At 37.9% G+C, this 16,795-nt stretch overlaps 1 protein-coding gene across 1 annotated transcript in view; it reads right to left on the minus strand.

Moving 5' to 3' along the window:
- SUGCT (succinyl-CoA:glutarate-CoA transferase) overlaps positions 1-16,795 on the minus strand; it is a 934,720-nt gene that overhangs the window by 576,133 nt on the left and 341,792 nt on the right. Inside the window, exon 12 of the mRNA XM_063452136.1 lies at positions 9,388-9,490. Within this exon, the coding sequence (XP_063308206.1) occupies positions 9,388-9,490 (103 nt within the window). The remainder of the gene's footprint in view (positions 1-9,387; positions 9,491-16,795) is intronic.

Raw genomic sequence — 16,795 nt, forward strand, 5'->3', positions numbered from 1 at the left:
TGGCAAGTAGTCCTCTCCAGGCACAAATGGCAAGGTTAATTTCGCCACAGTCGGTATTGCACCATATAAGATAAAAAGGTTCTTGGAACAAGCTTAGAAAGGATCTAGATGTGCAAGATAAAATAATCACAAGTCTTCCTATACGTCAATTAAATAGTAACATAATGGACCTAAATATACATAAGTGGATTAATCTTGGTGTTAAGGAAATTGAAGATATATCATAGAAAATGGTAAAATTAAAGACTTTAATGATTTAAATATGGAATATAATATTGATAGTAAAGAGATTTTCACATATATAAGGGCAAAAGGTTACCTTAATGATCATTTACTTAAAGATTAGACATGTGCAATTTGTTTTGTTCCAGTGCCGAATTGCCGAAGTCCCGAAATTGCCGAATTTCCGAAGTGTCGAAGTTCCAAAGTGCCAAAGTTCTGAAGTGCCGAAATTCCAGAAGCACAGTATTGCCCAAGTACTAATATACCCAGTGGAAGAATAAAGAATGTTACACTGTATACAAGTTTAAATAAATAGTATACAAACATAGCCAGGATTCAGCTGTAAGCATTTGCAACACTTACAACAATCAAGTAACATGCATTCATATAAAATGCAAGTTACTTAGCCAGTCAATAGAATGACAGGAATGAATAAGTAGATAAATCCCTAATTCCCACAGCATTAGGGAGCTTTCTACTAAAAGGCTGAAATACCTAAATAGGTCTTTCAGTCGAATTAACTAATACTAAGTAAAAATTACTTAGTATTAGTAAATTATGCTCCTACTCGCTATAAAAAAAGAACAAACACCCCTGAGCGGTGGGGGCCCTAAATATAAATTTACCCCCCCCCAAGGTGACTAGGGGTCCCCAAAACCCTAGTCACCCCCCACCCCCCCAAAAAAAACCCTACCTACCCCCGTTACGGTCCCGTTCTGGATTGGGAACCAATCAGGTTGAAACGTAAAACCTGAGACTCTGGCTTGTGGGTCCCCATATAAGGCCATGATATAATCTTTAAAAGTGCCCCTGTTGCCACAATAGCACAAGACCTCCTCCAATTACCTCCAACCAACGAGGTCAAAGGCCTTCTCGGCATCGAGGGCAACCAAAGCAAAGGGTGACTTATGTTGGCCCGCATAATGGATAACATTCATAATTTTCCTAATGTTGTCAGATGTGCTCCTGCCCCACACAAAACCGGACTGATCGAGATGGATAATATCTGATATGACCCCATTGATTCTATTGGCCAAAATTCTGGAATACACCTTTATGTCTAAGTTGATAAGTGAGATTGGCCTATAGTTACAAGTTTGTGCAGGATCTTTGTCCGGTTTGGGAATTGGTATAATGAATGCCCGGAACACCTCTGGTGGAATAGTTTTATATATGGCAAACTCTGTAAAGGTCCTCAGCAAAAAAGGTGAAATAAATCGCTTAGCTTCTGATAAAAAAACTGATGAGAACCCATCTGGGTCCGGAGATTTGCCACTCTTTAGTGCTCTTATGGCGTCACTGATCTTCTGTAGAGAGAAGGGGCTATTTAGCTGGGTTAATTTATCCTCAGAGATATTTGGAAGATTTAACTTGTCCAAGAATTGCTGTATTACCGGGATGGGGAGAGGGGTAGCGTTCAAATTATATAGGTTCTTATAGTACTCTCCAAATGCTTTACCTATTGGAGTTGGAGAAATAATTTCCTTCAGGAGTTTATTCCTATTTTTTTAATTTTGTTTGTAAGATTTGTACCTGTTTTGTTGTTTCCATGATACTAACCTTGATTAAGTGTTAGTATTGCTTTATTTATTTTTTCTTGGGTTCTTTCTAGTATCTCCTGCCCAATAACCTTAATGTCCCTTATAATTCCTAGATCTAGGGTGATCTTATGAAACCTCTCAAGCTTTGCCAACTCTATGTATAGATTGTTCAAGTCTTTCCTTTTCTGTTGTTTTATATAAGTACCTAATTTTATAAAATATAAATATTCTGATATTAAAAAAAAGAATATTCAGACTAAAAAGAGGGAATAAGACAGAAAAGGGTAAACAGCTTTAAAACTGGAAAAAAGGAATCACCAAACCTTAAAAAACATAGGAGAAAAACACTATAAACTACAGTGTGAGTATCCAGGAGCTAAAAATCTAGTTACCGTAATGATTAACAAAATACAATTGTGTATAGTAAGAGAAACGAGATACAAGTGATAAAAATAACAATATTAGATATACATTCAGTATATAATATAATGGAACCTATAAGAGTCCATTATAACCCTGCTTGTGAAAACAACAAAGGGCTGGTGATACCGATGACAAATATTACATATTTTTTATATTTAATATAAAAGTATATTAAGTCCAGACAGGGCAGAGGAAATCAGAATAAGGAACTGATTGCTAAAATGACATGTGTAGTATCAAGAGAGCGCTAGTAAAAAGTATATAACAGCTAAAAATATGAATCCAAATAGTATATTTATTTAAAATCCTTGTGTTCATTCTTTTGTACGGAAGGCCTCTAACTAAAGTCTCCGTACTATTCCTGCTGCCGCCGCAGGAGCCCAAACCAAGCCTACAGTATTTAAAATCTGTACCGGAATACGCCATATAATGGAAAGAAAGAATACATTTTCAGTGCATATCCAGACGCTATGTTGTTCAATACACACAAAGAGCAAGATAATCAACCCTAATATCTTAAATTTAAATTTATATTAGCCTTAGCAAAGGGATTTGCAATAAGATCATATAAATTTTTCCTCTCTCTCTCCTGTTTTGCCACTTTTCAGAAATCCAAAGCTCTTCAGGACATCCGAAATTCAGCACTTCCAAAATTCAGCACTTCCGAAATTCTGCGATTCTGTCATTCGGAAGCATCCAAATGTCCGAATTGCTAAAATTCGTCCACATTTAAATTCGGACAGAAACAAATTGCACATGTCTATTGGATAGAGAATTTCTCCGATATAGCAGCGACTTCCAGTTTAAGATCATTTATGCTGTGATCTATATCTTTTTTAATTTTTATGTAGAGATTGGCCAGCATTTGAGCTAACACTTCCTGCAATATTCCCTGAGGTTGAGGCAGGAGAGATGGAAAGTCTTAGTCTGAAAAAATGGAATTCTGGTTAACAGAGAGATCAAGGTTGTTTATAGTTAATGATTTCCGCTGATTATCTGTTTTAGAGGGTTGCACTTTAGGAGAATAGAATGTACTGATTTGTTTATTTTTATCAGGGTTTGCAGCTTTCTCCTTCTGTGGCGCCATGTAAAAAAATAAATAAAAAAAATTAAAAATAATAATAATTCTGCTATGTTCAAACTGTAACATAAAACAGGAACTTAAATCCACTACTTAAAATTACAGTTTTTTCCACGGAAGCTTGGAGAGAGATGGACAAGTCGTTTGATTCTCTATTATATAACAAAATCTGCTTAGTTAGTCCTAGAGGGTAGATAGTAGAGCAAAAGAGGACCAGAGTGAGTACCTGAGATACCTGGGATTTTGCAAGTTAAATTTTGATTATTTCCCAGAATGTTGCTCAGAAAAAAAAAAAGAGATACTGTCAGAGTCATTTGTTCTCTGTTGTATAGGAGGAACTGATTAATTTGCTCAATCTATATAGTGAGCCCTGTATTTAATTCGGAAAGACTTGCCCAGGTGCATATGGCACTAATTAAAAAAAAAAAAACATAACTGGACAATAGCATAAAGCAGCAGCATAGAGCTACAGATTGAGTCTATATACTAATTCACCATTATGTAGCTTTGAGGGTTTACAGCAGAATAACAGGGAGAAAAACTGTAGTAGCGAACACTAACTACAGTTTTTACTCACGGTCTTCCCAACCTATGCTTGAGTACATCATCACAGGAACTTAATGACTTGTGGGCAAAATATCTTGCATCTTGCCTCTCCTTTCTTCCGCTGCTCTCTAACGGTCTCCAACAAGCTCCAGCAGACTCTGGACGTTACCCCCACACAATAGACTCTAAATCCCAGAGGCTGTCTTAAGAGCTCACGCCCAAGGTCTAACCACGCTGCCCGACTGTTGCAGCCTCGCTCTTCTCACTCCTTCCGCCAGCTCCTCTCCAGGACGAACAGCAAGTGGTAAGGGTCAGGACAGAAGGGTTATACAGAGTTCACCCCCCCGAAAGGCAGATGTCGGCAGGGAGGACTGAAATAATGTTGTTTGCAGAGTCTCTCGCTGGCGTCGGGGCTCTATTTCCGGGCTCTGCATTTCATTGCCGTCTCGTTGCCCGGTCCTAAAAGCGCGCGAGCGTGCGTGCATCACATCGTCACGCCTCCTTGGAGGAGATAAAAACTTTTAAAGTAAGTTACATCAAATTGAAAATGAAATTATTTTGTCACAGCCAGGGGAGGTGTGGCTAGGGCTCCATGGACAGGAACAAAAGTGATTTAACTCCTAAATGACAGTAAATTGAGCAGTGAACCATCCGAGGCATGATCTATACACCAAATCTGCTTCACTAAGCTAAAGTTGTGTTGGTGACTATAGTGTACCTTTAAGGCAACTAAACACGAATGTTGCATTTTACCATTTTACGTTTACCAAGTGTACACCTTATATAATTAACTGAGTGCCTTAAAATACCTTCACCTGAAACTCCCACTTTAATGTAGGGACAGTAATGCAAATCTTATACATATTGCAGCATATATGTAAAAACCATTAGGAACATTACACATTTTGTATATATTACAGTGCCTACTTAAAAAAAAAAAAAAAAAACAACACATTATAAAAGTCACATAAGTCACACAATAAAATCACATAAGCAATTAAATTAATATACACAACCACACATCAAGATTCTTTAAGAAGAAAATCCACAACCTGGGCTAAAATAGTGATCTCATATAACAAAAATGTTCCATGACATGAAAAGACATTTCCTTTTTATCTTACCTTATCTACACTGGCCCTAGTTTTAAAATCCATGGGTCCTCATTTCCAGTATTAGCAAATCAACTATGGAAATGCTAAATTCCTTTGTGACTCTGAGCTCTGCCCTTCTATGTCCATGCTCTGTCAAAGTCTAGGATGAACTGGCAGAGACCTTGAATGTGCTGGCTATGGACAGGCTTGCTCAATGACATCACAATGACAGTGAGGATGTCATCAAGGGAAACCATGCAGTGAGGCAGAGCATTTTATTTTCTTCCTACACAGCAAGGCTTGACTTTTCCAAAATGAAAAAAAATGAACTCCTTCATAATCAGAGCCAAGGCAAATGAAAGGGATTTTTGGGACAACTTGGCCTGGTATTAGGGAACCATTTTCTCCAGGTACCTTCACCCTGGGCAACTATTTCCAACCACCAAGGCTTAAGCCTTCTCCCCAGCCACCTCCTTGCCCACCTATTGGCAGAAAAAGCCTAGTATAATGGCCTGAGGGACCATTGTAAGAGCTGCATCACCACCTCCCAAGCCAAGTAGTTCTACCAGTGTTCAAAATAAGTGGTTTGCTATATATGATAGTGAATATAATATATAAGCTGCTTTCACACACACAAAGGTATTGCTCTCACACCCAACACCACATCAAAACATTCAAAAATGAATATATACTGGTGAATAACTAAACAATAATGAATAGAGTTCAAACATAATTGGTAGCTTAGTGAACTTGCACTTTTTTGTATCACAGAGGTGTATGACCTCATATATGACATAAAAGAAAACAGAAAAAATATATCCAATTGTGTGGTACTGTGATAAATAAAAAAATATATAATAACGTGAGGAAAAAGGTGGTGAGATATCACACTCACATAAAGGTACGCTCTAAATTCTAGGGTTTTTATGCATTAAGATAGCACACCACCACTTCCCATGAATTTCTCTATAAATAATGCAGGAGAATTATCCACAAAAATCCTCTGAATAGCTGTACTGAAACAGCAATGAGTGAATAATTGCTCATTTGATCCAGAGCCTAAATACAACTAACTCCCTCTTTAGTTTGACCTGAACTAGATTCATGCAAATAGTGAAGCCTCAGGACTCAATCATATACTATAAGTAGATCAAATATATATTTAAAACTTACACTAATATATGCCAAATAACTGGTTGAGCAAGCCCTCTACATGCAAAGCGTGGAAGACTTTATTTTACGGTTTTTATTTAACAAATAATTGTACATTTTAAAAACATTTTGGATGGTTATTAATGGTTTAATCTAGATTAGAATATTTAGTTGCAGTGAAGGACATTTTAGTCCTGTGGCATACAATGACATTCTAGATGATGATGACTTTATATATAACAAGAACTTTGGAACTGTCCCCAATGCCTATACAGGTTTGTCACGTTGGATAAGCTTGTCTGGCTTGCACAGAGCCCTAAGTAAAGCTCCATTTATATTGGGCTTGAAATATAATGCTGACAGTAAGCCAGGCCTAAGAGCCTAATATCAGTGTCAGATCTGACAGAAGCTTCCTCAATCTTAATGATGCCATTGTTGCCTCTTGTATGGTACCAACGTTGCCAGGAGCAACAACCCCACTACTCATGACGTCTCACATGCTCAGGCATGCAGAGGAGCTTGATAACTACTCTTCTGCCTAGAGACTGTGAAACTGTAACTAAACGCCTAACACCACCACCCAGCAGCTCAAGGGTTGACCCACACAAGTTACGCTAATCTAGAAAGAAAGAAAGAGAGACTTGTAAAGCTTTTGACTGAAAATGTTTACATTCTATCATTTAGTGACTTATTGCAAGTACAGCCCTGGTTATAAATTCTTAATTTAGTAATCAGGTGTGTATGACAAAATAGAATATACTGTAAGCAATGTTTGTTTGTTTTTTTTTCATCCATTAAAAGTTAGGAAAACAAGTTAAAAAATAAGGCATACAACTCTAAATTTTTGTTCAATGATAACTATGCATATATATATATATATATATATATATATATATAAATAAAATATAAAAATAAAGTGAGATTTTATTTTTTCATATACAACAAGATAGCACAAAATCTCTCAACATTAGCAGATTCTCGGGCATGGCAACAAGCTCTCAGAATTTGCCATAACATTTTTTATATTTTCACTTGTCAATTATACTTCCAACAGAATAAATGAATATAGATAGCTGCTTTGTTTGCTTTATATTTAGCAGATGTGATGCTGTCAGTTCACATTTCACATTCAACTATTAGCTTAATTTATATTTAATATTTTTAATGAATCGGTTTTCATGTATAGATAAAGCCCTGTATACCCGCGGCTCAGTTCTCAGTCAAATCAATTTTGGTTCTGTTTATAAAGCTATAGCCATGCCTCCTCCTAACTCACACATCCTCCATGAAAATAAATTGTTTCATTTTCAAGCAGGTCTTACAGCACAGTGTGTTTACTTTAGATGTGTTTATTTCCTGGTCTGTTAATTTAATTTAATCCTACAGGAGGCTCTAGCAGGCAATTAACAGAGCATGAGATAAAAAATTCTAAAGTAATGCAATAAACAAAGTTTACAGATTAGATCCATAATTAAAGGAAGTGTGTAGAAGGCTGTGCAAATCACAGGCAGGGGAGGAGTGGTTAGATATGTATAAACAAAGTGATTTAACTGCTAAATGGCAGAGAAAGGAGCAGTCAGACTGCAGGGGGATGATCTATACACCACAACCACATCATTAAGCAAAAGGTGGATTGACCATTTACATATTTAATATTTGTTTACGTAACAGTAAGTTGTAGCATTGTGAATCATTATAGCTAACAGTTTAACAAATAAAATCATAATTGGCTCTTTTTTGTACTCTCTGAATTCAAAGCAACAAGACCATAGACAGAGAAAACAGAACATAAAGAAATTCCAAGCATGTATTAGTATTTTCATTGTGTCTAATGAAGTAATTTAAAAAAATAGTAAATATTGTGCAAATATCTGTTTTATGCTTCAAATGCATAGAGACACATGTTTAAAAAATATCTTTAAGAGCCAGTAAATATTAATCTCTTGCATATACAATGCCATATAAGAATATATTTATGCTTCAGCATAAGGTATGCCAGTAGCATGGGTAGCCGGTCTCTCAAAGCATTATGCATTGGAGGAATCAATTTTATATGAAAGTTATCAATGCTCACATCATCTTGTACCCAATAATATTTAATAAATTAACAAATAGTTGAAAAGTATGCTTATGTTTATTGTGTTTAAGGATTAAATCCTTCTTTGACTTCAGCTTTATAGGAGGTCTTGTGTCAAAATTACTTTATATTTGAAGCAATTACCTCCTTCTCTATGTGGACCTGGCCCATTAAAGAGACGTAGCCACCACCAAGCAAAATAGTATGTACTGTGTTCTTTGACTAATGACTAGCGTTGGTTTTGTGTCAAACATATATTTTGAAATTCAGGCAAAGAAAGAACTTTGAGCATTCTTTTAGAGTGATCCTTCTTAAGCCTGTGATAAAACTTAAATGTTTGTATGGCTTTTACAATAAAGGCATACAACTCAAATAACATTGCCACTAGTCTCTGGGGACTTTTTCTTCCCTATGTCTAGTCTTCAATGTTGAAGGAAAAACACAAACAGCAATGTCTCCTTCTTAAATTTGTGTCCAATCTATTTTGCCTAAAGGTGATGTCCCGACCCTGTTGATGATCTTTCTCAAGCACCCATCATTAAATTAGTTTCTAATTAATTAATTCAAGTATTTATTGTGTATGTGGCGTGATTTGGCTAAACAATGGCAAATATATTTTGGTTTGGTAATGCTAATCATGCGCAATCCAGGACTGCACTCAGTGGAGAGCATTTAGCTGACACTCTAAACCACTGAGCACAACCAAATCAGAGGTGTAGCAGGGTGGCACCTTGCAAAACCCAGGTAAGTCATGAAACTCTCCTAAAATGGTTTGACATATTACGTTGGTATGGTGCCATATATCGTAATCACTACAGTGGTCCGTAAAGATTATAGCACTTACAGGAAGCATGCTTTCTTGCTTGCCATGTGAGTCGATGCATGCACAGCATATTTCATTTTTTGTCATAATAGGTCTGAATGCAGCAAGCAAGGATATAATAGTAATAATGACGATGTATACTTTAGCTCTGACAACAGCAGTACCATAAGACAGCATATGTACACAGATAGCGGACATAAACTAACAATAGTATCAGGTTTATTCACTCAAGTGACAATTCAGAGTGAATTCAAAGTCAAATTATAGGCCAAAGTAGCTAACCTGGAAGCATAGAAGAATTATCGAATTTTTACAGTTCGGCTAATTTGACCTTAAATCTGAAATGCTCTTTGAATTCACTCTGAATTCTCAATTTAGTGAATAACCCTGTACGTGACATTTTACAATTTGTAACAACACTGACTAACCTGGGGCTCAGAAAAAACTTGTTTTATACTGTTGATCGGACCATAAGGGATGCCACTGCCTTCAAAGAGCTGCAGCCAGTCACTGGTGTTTTTTTCTGAGAACCTAGAAACAAACAAAAGATTGTGGTCTGAACTCTCTCTTTCTTAAAATTCCAAAGGATGTAAAGCACTACCACACTGGTTTATTCCCAGGCAGCCGATATTAAAACAAAAATGTACAGCGGAAATGCGAAAGTTAAACCCTCAGGCAAAGAACGTGGTTAAAGAGCCTTGTAATTCTATCTGATTGTCTTAATACAAGATGCAAACCAAAATTATCAGCAATTTCATATATGGTCAGTAAATTTCCTCAAGGCCTGTTGCACTCTAACGATCATCACATTTGTAAGACAAAAGCATTAACATTCTATGGGAAAGGAAGAAAAATGAAATATTGAGCTGCCCGAGTTTTGATCTGAAAAATCTGATATGAAACAGTCCTAACGTTTTCCTGCCTATGATATGTGAAACATATGTCGAAAAAAACAACCGCAACTGTTAGATAGCTAAGCGATGTTCACCTTTATTAACAACATAATTTTGAAACATGGATTACAGGGTCACTAGGGCACGGACCACAACTCACTCTACACATCCTGCATTTGGGCAAATTTGTGTTTGCAACCTGGTGAAAGCTGTGATCACAGAACAATTATTAAAATAGAAAATCATCTGTTAAATGTAGCATTTTCAGTGAGCAATAGGATTAGTGTATGTTATGGACAAAGGCAGCAGATATGACCTTTTGATAGGGGTAAGCAGGAAACAAAGTTGTATGATTAGGGTCCGTGAGCAATGGTGCAGAGCCAAAACCTTGTTATATAATACTTTTCCTTTTGTGGTAGTACTAGCTATTTAATATGAAGGAAAAATTTACTATGTTACATCAGTTGGCAGTTCATCTACTACGGTTCTATTAAAGTTTCCAAAATCATTCCAATATTTTTCTTAGTATCCAAAGCACATATAATGTGTTACACAGACCAATTTAGTTATGTTATGGATTCATGGCTAGAGGAAACTCATTAGGTAATGGCTTAATTTTTGCTTAGTTTTGCTAAATAAAAAAGTAATTAGGGAATATAAAAAAAAGTGAACAATGTTTGAAAAAATCGCAATAGTGAATGTCTAAGTTACTTTACTTCCACATTACCTGTCCAAAGCCAAGATAGCAAACATAATTGTGCTACTTTGATAAATAGTGCGTAAGAATGTACACAGTAAATATGAATTGTACATAATATGTTTAAAGAAACAATTAATGTTAAATGATCACTATAGGATCAGGAACACAAACATGTATTCCTGACCCTATAGTGTTAACACCACCATCTAGCCCACCTGGGCCCCTCATGCCTCCATAAATATAGCAAAATCTTACTGTATTCAAGCCTGAAGCTCTAACTCTGCATGCTGTTTGCCTCAGAAAAAAAAGCAGTCTGCTGGCATCATCAGATGTGGTAGCCTGATTCAATCACAATGCTTCCCCATAGGATTGGCTGAGACTGACAATGAGGCAGATCAGGGGCAGAGCCAGCATGATTCAAACACAGCCCTGGCCAATCAGCATCTCCTCATAGAGATGAATTGAATCAATGAATCTCTATGAGGAAAGTTCAGTGTCTGCATGAAGAGGGTGGATATACTGAATGTTTGGATGCATTTTAGGCAGCCATGACCCAGGAAGGATCTCTAACAGCTATCTAAGAAATGGCCAGTGGAGTTATCACTAGGCTGTAGTGTAAACACTGCATTTTCTCTGAAAAGACAGTGTTTACAGCAAAAAGCCTGAAGGTAATGATTCTACTCACCAGAACAAATTCAATAAGCTGTAGTTGTTCTGGTGGCTATAGTGTCCCTTTAATGTGTAATGTGTTGCCAGTCAGCATGCAAAAAGAGTTTATACTTGTGAATATATTTGCTCAATTCTGAAAAATAAGAATTTATTTCTTAATTTCTTAGCTTTTTTTTTTTTTTAGTATATTAATAAATGTTTCACAGTGAGGTTTATTCACTGCACTGTGAATTCTGGAGGTTTAACAATGGAATATATAGCTAAAATAGACATATTGTAAAATTTACACAATACAGCAAGTATCCACCTTGGCCATATTGGCCTCCTGAAATTCCCCTGTTAATTCATTACAATTCACAGTTTACAGTCAGCTGTAGAAGTTATGGTGCTAGAAATACCCAGGCTTGCTCTCAGGGGACACCCAGTGTTAAAGTACAGATTGACATCTTACCTGCCGTCTGTTGGATGCTCATTGCCACCTACTCTCTAGTCAGAAGCTTCCAGCACTGAGCATGTCCAGCAGTTCAGAAACAAGCTGATTGGCTAAAAGCACTCATCTGATGCTCTCAGCCAATAAGCCTGCCCTCCACATGCTTACATTTGTGAAGCTTCCAGAGGAGGTAAAAAGCAGTACCCAGCGGATCCCAGGTAAGTTGTCAAAGCCATCTAAAGGGTTTGAGGGTGCAAGGGGTACTGCTGGCACCATAAACACTACAGCAGGCTGTCGGGGTCATGGCGCTTAGATGTGTTCCTTTAAATCACTTATTGTATTGGCCTATAGTCCATATAACCAGATATCATATAAAACAGAAATACAAAAAATAAATCATAGTGACATATAATAATAATAACAAAGTATTTAACCAGGAAAGGCACATTCAGATTGCTCTCGTTTTCAAGTACGTCATGGGGATGTTACTTTTGCCCCACATCCAGGGGTACTATATAAATTATAAAACAAAAGCAAATAATAGGTGCATTCAAAATAAATGTAAAACATGAACAGAAATGCTCTATTAACCATGCTCTGGAATCACGCTTTAGGTGTCTTTATGGGTTATATTATTATTTTTTTTTTTTATATTTAAAGTTTTTTTGTTCTTTTTTTCAAAACAAAAGAAGGGGGTGGTATACAGAAAGGAAAAAGGGAGGGGGGGGGATCACAACTTCCAACGGCAGTACATCCGTAATTGACAGATTATCAATACCATTGACATTTACACATGTGCCAATCACAGTAGAAGCCTACAGTTGCACTCTGTTCTACCGCCTCATGGTATAACATTATTGCAATATGCAATATGTCCAATATGTCCAACCCTATTGCTGGCGTTTATCAATTTCTAACTGGAGTGGATAATATTAATTTACTGTCTCATGGTATAACATTATTGCAATATGCCCAACCCTATTGCTATCTCACTGTATAAAATAACAAAAAACATAATCACAGTGTAATTCCATAGATAAAGTGAAAAATATTAATAATTTGTTTATTTTGACCTAAGAAAAAAATATCCCATTTTCTAATACATTTCTGACAATTCATGACCGAATGTTTTTTAGGTTAATTTTGTGTTTTTTAAGTAAGTTCAAAAACACAACCCAAGGACCATTTTTGCTGCAGTTGCTACGTATATTTATGTCCGTTTTATTTTGGATATTTGCTTTTAGTATAGTGGATATTTACATTGTTTGCTTTTTCTCATTGTGTAATCCCAACTAAGGGCTGTTTATTGAATGAAGCAGTCAACATGATCTGTCAATAAACTTGTTCTTTGATTGCATCTCCCTGGTGTGCTGTCAGTCATCTTACTCCATGAACACATTTTGTGTATTTGTACTTTACAGAATGTGCATGCTATTCATGTTCATGTTTTCTTTTAACCATTGCTACACTTTTTCTTTTGCAGTGTGATGTACTGTAACATAAAGACAGAATAGAGAAGTAGAAAATGTTACCTTAAATGAACACGCTAACAATTTAAATAATAGTGTTCCTTTTAACATTCAAATTGACTCAGTGCCATCCTGCCGAGCTCTATATGAGCCCATCATTCTGATGATCTGTGGCCCAATTCAAAAAAAGCATTAGGGACCTACAGCATTTGTACGCCAACAATCAAATCTTCTTATAGAGAAGCATTATTCTGATACTTCTCAATTAGAAAAATAAGCAATTAGCGTGATCATGCTGTGCATGATGATGCTGAACATGGAGATGGTCTTCATGAGGAAATGTCTGTAGTGACTGTCAGCCTAACATCCACGAAAGGCATGCTCTCTTACAAATGTAAACATGGATGTTTCTCATGAATAGCAATTTTTACATTTGTCAGACTGTAAGGACAGAGTCTTTGAATCGAAAACACAACATTAGGATGCAGTGGTTTTGGTATTCAGAATAATCTTTAAATAGCATTTTAATAATATTCACATTCCATCTATGTATGCAGCTATATATATATATATATATATATATATATATATATATATACCGTATATACTCGAGTATAAGCCGACCCGAATATAAGCCGAGGCCCCTAATTTTACCCCCAAAAACTGGGAAACTTATTGACTCGAGTATAAGACTAGGGTGGGAAATGCAGCAACTACTGGTAAATCTCTAAATAAAATTAGATCCTAAAAAAATTATATTAATTGAATATTTATTTGCAGTGTGTGTATGAATGCAGTGTGTGTGTATGAATGCAGTGTGTGTGTGTATGAATGCAGTGTGTATGAATGCAGTGTGTATGAATGCAGTGTGTATGAGTGCAGTGTGTATGAATGCAGTGTGTGTGTATGAATGCAGTGTGTGTGTATGAATGCAGTGTGTGTATGAATGCAGTGTGTGTGTATGAGTGCAGTGTGTGTGTATGAGTGCAGTGTGTATATATATATGAGTGCAGTGTGTATGAATGCTGTGTGTGTATATGAGTGCAGTGTGTGTGTATGAATGCAGTGTGTTAGTGCAGTGTGTGTGTGTGATGCAGTGTGTGTATGAATGCAGTGTGTGTGTATGAATGCAGTATGGGTGTGTGTGTATTAGTGCAGTGTGTATGAATGCAGTGTTTGAGTGTGTGATGCAGAGCCTTGGTGGGGGTGGGCATTTTTATTATTTTTTTTATTATTTTAATACTAATTGTTTTTTTGTTATATTTTTTTTTATTATTATTTTTTTATTATTTTTTAATATGTTTTCATTATTATTATTATTATTATTATTAATACTTTTATTAAATTTTTATTATTATTATTAATATCTGTATTCTTATTTTCGTCCCCCCTCCCTGCTTGCTAGCTGGCCAGGGAGGGGGGCTCCTTCCCTGGTGGTCTAGTGGCATTGGCAGTTCAGTGGGGGGGAGAGGGGGCTGTCAGAGCTGTAACTTACCTTTCCTGCAGCTCCTGTCAGCTCTCTCCTCCTCCGCGCCGTCTGTGCAGCTCCCTCTGTCAGCTCACACTGTAAGTCTCGCGAGAGCCGCGGCTCTCGCGAGATTTACACTGGGAGCTGACCGAGGTGCTGAACGGACGGCGCGGAGGAGGAGGAAGCTGACAGGAGCTGCAGGAAAGGTAAGTTACAGCTCTGACAGCCCCCTCTCCCCCCAGTCTGTATTATGGCAATGCAAATTGCCATAATACAGACTATTGACTCGAGTATAAGCCGAGTTCCGGTTTTTCAGCACAAAAAATGTGCTGAAAAACTCGGCTTATACTCGAGTATATACGGTATGTGTATATATATATATATATATATATATATATATATATATATATACATCTATATACCTGTTTTTTGTTTTTTGTTTTTTTTATTTTTATTTTTTGCACTGCATAAGACGTTACAGCTTTGCACGGGGTAACCCAAAGGCATTCCTCGTGTTAGTCAGACAATAATTACACTGGGGTATACGTTTGTACTTGCACATTGTTGTGTTAAGGTCGCGTTCTAACTAGATGACGTACAACATTATTTAGTTATATAGCTAGATGAGTTATGCAGGTAGGATATATATATAATATAAGGTTAATTTGACAAGTGAATACGGTACACGAGTGTAGACACTATGTTTTGTGTGATGATGTTGCTTATCCAGGATTACTCCTAGGTTGCTCACCCGGGAAGGTAGGGCACATGTTACAATTACAGGCAGAGTGGGGGAACACATAATAAACACTATGGCCTAAAACTTTTCTGTTGCAAGTGAGGCATGGGTGAAGGTTGATTAACGATTCCTGCAGTGTTAGGGTGCCATTAATGCTAGCATTTTATGTGTTACAATGAAAAGGATGCAAGCGATAAGCTATGGTCAAAGGCTCAGCATATAAACTTAAGCATGTTAAGGCCAGGCAGCCATCTACAGATATAATATGATATAATATCACCCAGGCTGATCAAAAGTTCGTAAGGCTGCACACGCTTCAGGAACCGCCGGCATGGTGGGTCCGATGCTTCATGGGTGGTAGTGGACATATGGTCGGCCATTGCCTGCTCCAGCATGTCGGCGCGACCCGGTGTTAGTGTCCTTTTAGGCTGAAGTATCTCTCCAGATGCATCTCTCGGGCTTGCCTCTGTTGGGAATCGGGAGGAGCGTTCTCCGAGGTCAACATTGGGTGTTGCATACTCTGGCGTGTGGCTCTCTTTGCTTGGCGGCAGGGTCGTGAGTGTGGAGCGAAGTCCCTGCATATTGGTGTCTCTGCCGCTTCGGGTCCGGTAGGTCTCCGCTGCTGCTCGTCTTCTCGAGGCTGGCTGCTCTTACAGGTAGGAAGTCATTTGGTGAGCTGCGAGAAAGTGGAGCCGCCAACTTCTCTGACTCCCTGGGCCCGTGCTTGCTTGTTGCACTGGGTGTTCCGAGCTCCGCTGTTGTACGTTCCCTTCTGCAGACTTCGGTGCACGTGGCAGCCGCCATCTTATGTGGTGCGGTCGGGCCCTCGAGTGTGACGATGGTACCTGTGTGCTCCGGCTGCCATGCCCCCGGGTGAGGACCGGGATCATCCCCCCCGGTCCATAGGGGGGAGAACAGGGCCGGGTCCGCCCAGGTTCGAGCCCCAGGCTGGGTGCTGTGTGGCAGGATAGTGGTGCGGCGGCCGTCCGCCCCACTAACCGCCGGAGAAGGCCCCGGTTGGGACATCAAGGTTTTCTCCTCCAGGGGACTGTAGCTTGATAAGCCAGCCTCTCCCTGGCTCCAGCAGGCCTTCTGCTTTGGGCATTGTATTTGTCGGTCAGCTTTTTGGCGAAAGATACGTTTTTTTTCGACATATTTGGTGCTGAACAGCAGGAGCTTCATTTGCCTGCGACCGTCCAGCTCGGCGGTCCGGCCCCGCCCCCGGTACACCTGTTTTTTTTAAAGCAGATTTTTATATTTATTATTATTGCCATTTATATAGTGCCAACAGATTCCGTAGAGCTTTACAATATTATGATAGGGGACTTTAACTATAAATAGGACAATTACAAACTAACAAAAACTAAACTTACAGGAACGATAGGTTTGAGAGGACCCTGCTCAATAGAGCTTACATTCTATAGGAGGTGGGGTGTAAAACATCCAATCAACCAATCGTGATCATGTG

Source organism: Pelobates fuscus, chromosome 4 (assembly GCF_036172605.1).
Source record: "Pelobates fuscus isolate aPelFus1 chromosome 4, aPelFus1.pri, whole genome shotgun sequence".
In the NCBI taxonomy this organism is placed as follows: domain Eukaryota; kingdom Metazoa; phylum Chordata; class Amphibia; order Anura; family Pelobatidae; genus Pelobates; species Pelobates fuscus.